Here is a 5,713-nt window from a genome sequence, read left to right on the forward strand (position 1 = left end):
TGTCTCACAACTGACACCCCTAGCCGTTTCAATCCCCCCCTCCCTTTTCGTTTAATCTTTGCACCCATCTTATTAAAAAAAATTGTCCAAAAAGTTTCAACAGTGAACATCTATGAGGATAATGTGTATATCAATATACATTATAATCAGAATCATAAAACAAATGATCAAAAGATATAATAAGCATTACTTATCTTTTAGTTGGACAACTTACCAATCCTTTGTTCACAATTGTACATGTATAGTATAAACCTGAACTTCTTTCAACACAGAACCCTTACTCAACAAGTTAATTTAAAAGACAAATTTCTTAATGAAAGCCTGCACCAGACCAGTTTCCATCTGACTTCCCACTTTGAGTACCAGCGGTTTTACCGTTAGACGGTGCTTGGCCAAAACTATCATCATCATCTTTATCGTCATCTCAACCTGCCCAGCTATCTCCATTATCAGACGCATGCTTTCTGTACCCGTCATTGTCCCAATCGTCCCAAGCACTGGAACCGGCGTTCCTACCCGATGAGCTGTTGACCGAGACACCACCATTCCCACCATTCGAATTCCAAGATTTTAATTCTTGACTAAACCGGTCACCTTGGTTTTTGTTTCTTGGCCAGTCATCAGTTTTACGAGGGGTACCGACTTCTTTGGCGTATTCTTCTACCTTTTGTGTAGCTAACGCCATTACGCCTCTCACCATTCCCCATGTCCTGTGTCCGATTTCAGTGGTTTTTACGGTAACAACATTGACCCTTTCATTGACGTTGTAATCCCCATCTCTCACCTGTTTATGAGGAGATATCAATGGTCTACCACTTTTTTTTCAAAAAAATATGTAAGGGCAGGGATGCAAAGTAAAAAAAAAAAAAAAAAAAAACCTTTGTTGTTAGTTCCTTTGTGCCGGCTTGAACCACGTTTGCAGCCGACTGCGGATTCGCAATCTAACTTGACATTCATTAAACAGTCACATATAAAACTGGATTACATTTGGGCTACTGTTTTTTTATTAGTTTCCTAGCTGTAGAGGGCCATGTGAATGATTTGCAATGGGATGAAACGTGAACCATATAGCATATAACAAAGCCCCAACACTGTAGCAAGAAAGTTCTATTTTAGTATATAACAATATTATTTGATAGCATGTGCAACCAATATAACACTTACATATAGAGCAAGATGTAGGGGATGCATGATAAATAATAAATAAAACACAAATTGTGGCTTACATCCTAACTTCTCCTCTACTTCAGTTTGTATTAGAAGATCTCTTGTTTCTAGCCAATGCATAAAAGCAAACAGAGAGACCACCTGTTGTGCCTCAGTCTTTCTGTCACCATGATACCTATCAGTAAACGGAGTAAATATAATTGAAAAAAAAAGCAAATACCAACTAATAAGTGAAATACATCTCAAAACTGTTTCAGTTACCTGTACGCTATAATATTCTCCGAGTTAACTGAAAAAGCTCCTTCAGTACATCAATCTACGTCTTCGCCTTCTCTAGAACCTCTAATTGCAACAAAAAATGAGAATAAGGCTTAACATATTTCAAAATTCAGATCTCAATAACAAATTTACCAATAATATTCCCCGAGCTGACTGAAAAAGCTCCTTCAGTACATCATTCTACGTCTTCGCCTTCTCTAGAACCTCTAATTGCAACAAAAAAAAAAAAAGAATAAGCCTTAACATATTTCAAAATTCAGATCTGAATAACAAATTTCTTACATATCACCAATGTTCTTAATAACCAATCCAAAATAACATAAAATTACTATATGTGTAATTCATATGCTTTCACATACAAATTTAGTTGGAGAAGTTGCAATGTTTTGCTAAGTGGATGGATGATTAAAACTAAGAATGATTTATAAAAGGTAGCTTCACTGCCTTCACACAAAGTGTTTCTTACAAACAAACATTGTTTATTTGCAATACCATTGTTAAGCATTATGGATCGTTGAGCACATCAGCCCAGTCAAAGTCAAAGTCGACAAACCGAATAAGGACCAGTCAAATATTGACACAACTATACAACACGAAAAAACCCTACTTTAATAGTATAAAACTACACCAAAAAAACCCTACTTTAATAGCACCACAAACCCTAATTGAATCTGTCATTCATTAATGTGAAACATATGTAGTTCCAATCAATAGTTTGAATGGAAAAATTACCTACCAATCCGTCGCTAATCCAATCATCTGCAACATCTTCAGTTTCTGAACAATATCATTTACACACCACTAACACCACCGCTAATCCAATCCGGTGAATCCACCTATGGTCACCGGAATCGCATTTAGATGTCACTGCATGTCACCAAAACATAGACCATTCTAACGATCTGTGTCAAAAAGTTACCTTGTTCGCCCCAGTCCTTTTGTATCTGAAGGCAGACACCATCCGATGGCAGAAACCCACATTCTCAATTTTGGCAGACTCAAAGGTAAATCTTGTTTTTTTTATGTAGCTTATCTATGTAACGCCCTGCATTTCAAAACTTTATCTGTTTGGTAAGTCTCGTCATACTTTCTACTTTGTGATGCTTAATGAAACTATTTGAATCTTAATCGCGTTAAACTATGTGAAACTTTTACTCTATGTGATACTTCTGTGATACTTTTATATGTGTGAACAATATGATTCTTGACTCTTGATTCTGGAATCTTGTGATACTTTATATGTAAACAATGTGAATCTTGACTCTTGTGATACTAGTAACTTGACACTTGATACTTATTGAACGAGAAACTTGATACTTATTGAACGAGAGACTTGATACTTATTGAACGAGAGACTTTGATACTCAGTTGAACGAGAGACTTGATACTTAGTTGAACGAGAAACTTGATACTTATGGAACGAGAAACTAGCTTAAACGTAGACTTGAACCCGGAAACTTTTGTGTTAACTATATAATAATGTCATGTAATAATTACTCACAATTTTACGCAACGCAACGCTTAATCTAGATAGCAAAACGAACCAAAGTCGGAAAACTAGCAAACGGCATTGGCTGTCCGAATGGACATCCGATCGGATGGCCATCATCTCGGATGACCATCCAATCGGAAGGTCATTTAACCGGACAACCAACCGAACCCTTGCACACTTACACCGACCTATCTATCACTATCACGTATAAATAGGACTGTTAACCCTTCATTTAACACCTTTGCATCTGCCATTCGACCACACGCACTCTCAGTCACTTTAATCAAGATTCAAGCCCATTCCGTAAGTATTTCTCCTAAATCTTTATACAACTTTCATCATTTAACACTTCTACACCATATTCTTCATCAAAATTACACGAACACTTCAACTTTTTCACGAAAATCAACTGATTTGGGTCTCTTGGAGGTGGTTTCCACTCGGTTGTTTGTACAAACTGTGGTGGAGCATCATTTAATCAAGATCGACCCCAGATCTAAAGGATTTTCACAGCTTTTACATAAAAATCTAAAGAAATCTCACACTCTTACACCAAATCTGACGGAATTTCACATGTTTCCAGCCCAGATCTGATGAACATCATGTTTTACAAATAGTTTTCGAACTTTTCTGCAAACTTTATACAAAACATGGGTGAAATCAAACTTAAACAGATTTCCGACTTGTTCCTTAGTCGAAAGCCGGCTTGAAGACTGAATTCCACCGGAAAACAGGCCGATTGACGGTCCAAACATGAAACTTCACCAGGAACAGTTCGTCGGTTCAAAAAGGGGTGATGCATCCGATCGAACGAGCGGGGTTTTGGTATGTTTCTGTTGTTTGACACGTCGTCACAACGTCACCGTAACTCGAAACTTAGAAAATTTCACGAAACTTCACACACTGATCGTCTGTCCGAATGGCCATCCGATCGGGTGACCATTCGTCCAGAGAATCTGACTATGATGACACTTATTGTTTTGTTTTACAGGACACTATGATCAAATCATTGAAAACTTTAACAGTTCACAAACACCCACTGTTCGAATGCCCATCTGTTCGAATGGTCATCCGTCTGGATGACCATCCGCACAGGTATTCTGTCAGACACTTTTACTCGATTTTCGCACCATTCGACACTCTGTTCCCGACCGGGTCAGCACTTAGAGGACTTATGCTCTGTTCCCGCACGCAGGCTGATCCAGCGTTCCCTTTGATCCAATCTAACAGTGTTTGGTTCTAAGCACCCACTGTGAGTATACCCGATCCCTTTTTGTTTTAAACACTTTTGGGATGCAACATGTATTCTATATAGAGACACTTGACACTTGAAACTTGAAACTTATTTGAAACATACTCTATCCGCATTAAGCATGAAACTTGAAACTTGTGATACTTGAGACTTTTATGCTATGTGAATGTTTAATCCCTGTGTGTAGTTCCGCGTTAACAATTATAGCGCTATAAGGGTAACGCACCTCCCCGTTAGTCTTTCGGGTATTGTTAGGATGAGACATTTAACCTCCCGTTTTCTTTGGGAAAGGCACTTTAACGCGTTGGGAAACTTAGGATATCACTTGGACTGCGTCAACTAGCATGGTGAAACTTATTATATGTTTTCACGTTGGATATGAGTTTTTAAACTGTTACGCTACGTATTCAAACTTGTATGCTCGCCAACATTTTTGTTTATTGTATTTTAGTACATGTTGCAGGTTGATAGTAGCTGGGATTTAAGAAACAAGCTAGGATGATACTTAGAAACACATCTTAGTTAATCAAATAATTTGAACAATGTTTGAATCGTTATGTTATGTCGAAACTTATTGTGGTTGTGGTGTATGTTTGACACTCTAGATTTACTTCATGAAATTTTGATTAAACTATATTGAAACAATTAGTGTTGTGGATTCTCTTGAGCAATCTGACTCGCTTAGTGTCGCGCCCCGATGTTTCCGCCATCTGTTGGGGTGTGACAATCTACATTTGAATCAGAAGACATCAACAAATTACTTCCATTTAAGAACATATTCATAAACCCTAAGCCACAATTTAGCATAACTGGGGCTCAAATTGAAAAACATTGAATAGAAAACAACACAATAAGAATAAAAGCTCACTAGAGATTCTGTTGAAAAACCGTAAAAACTGTGCGAAGGTGGATACTTGGTCATGGGGTATCAGTCTGTTTGTTCTCAACTCCGGTTATATTTCAACCTAGAAGAAAACAATTGAAGAATAATCAAGGTGTCCTCTGCATAAATACGCATGCCAATTGAGGAGGATGGTGAGGGGATGTGAATGGACTCTTCTTAAATTTTGACTGATCAATTGAGAGTGGACATGTAACACCCCGTGTTACCGAATGTCAAAGTCAAAGTCCAAGTCAAGTTTGACTTCTTTGACTGTAATTAGTCTATTCTATGTTTTATTATTTGTATTATGTGGAGTAAGTGTTATTAATCAAAGAATCGAAGTAATCGAATGTTTAATCGACGCGAAACGCTTTACGGCCGTGAATAGCAGGAAGTAACAATGCGATAAAATCAATCAATCAATAATCAAGCTAATAGAATCATCAATCGAACTCGAAACTCGAATTATGCGAATTTGGGGTTATATTACGTGTGTGTATGCCTTAGGTGTTACCTGTGCGTGCTTACTTTATGTTATGTGTGGTAATCAATCGAATCGAAACTCGAAACTCAATCAAACTCAATCGAAATCGAATTATGATGAATGGTAGCGAAAGGATAGTGTGAAATATAGATGCTT

General features: G+C 37.5%; 1 protein-coding gene across 1 annotated transcript; it reads right to left on the bottom strand.

The window, feature by feature from the left end:
- Positions 1-225: 225 nt before the first annotated feature.
- On the bottom strand, positions 226-2,427 carry LOC110943589 (probable ADP-ribosylation factor GTPase-activating protein AGD6). Its single transcript, XM_035989963.1, has 4 exons — positions 2,366-2,427; positions 1,165-1,342; positions 879-941; positions 226-784 (listed from the first exon to the last, which is right to left on the bottom strand). The coding sequence occupies exons 1-4, from the start codon at positions 2,425-2,427 to the stop codon at positions 425-427; spliced, it is 663 nt and encodes a 220-aa protein (XP_035845856.1). The 3' UTR covers positions 226-424.
- Between the last annotated feature and the right edge of the window lie 3,286 nt (positions 2,428-5,713).

The sequence above is a fragment of the Helianthus annuus genome, chromosome 5 (genome assembly GCF_002127325.2).
Source record: "Helianthus annuus cultivar XRQ/B chromosome 5, HanXRQr2.0-SUNRISE, whole genome shotgun sequence".
NCBI lineage: Eukaryota > Viridiplantae > Streptophyta > Magnoliopsida > Asterales > Asteraceae > Helianthus > Helianthus annuus.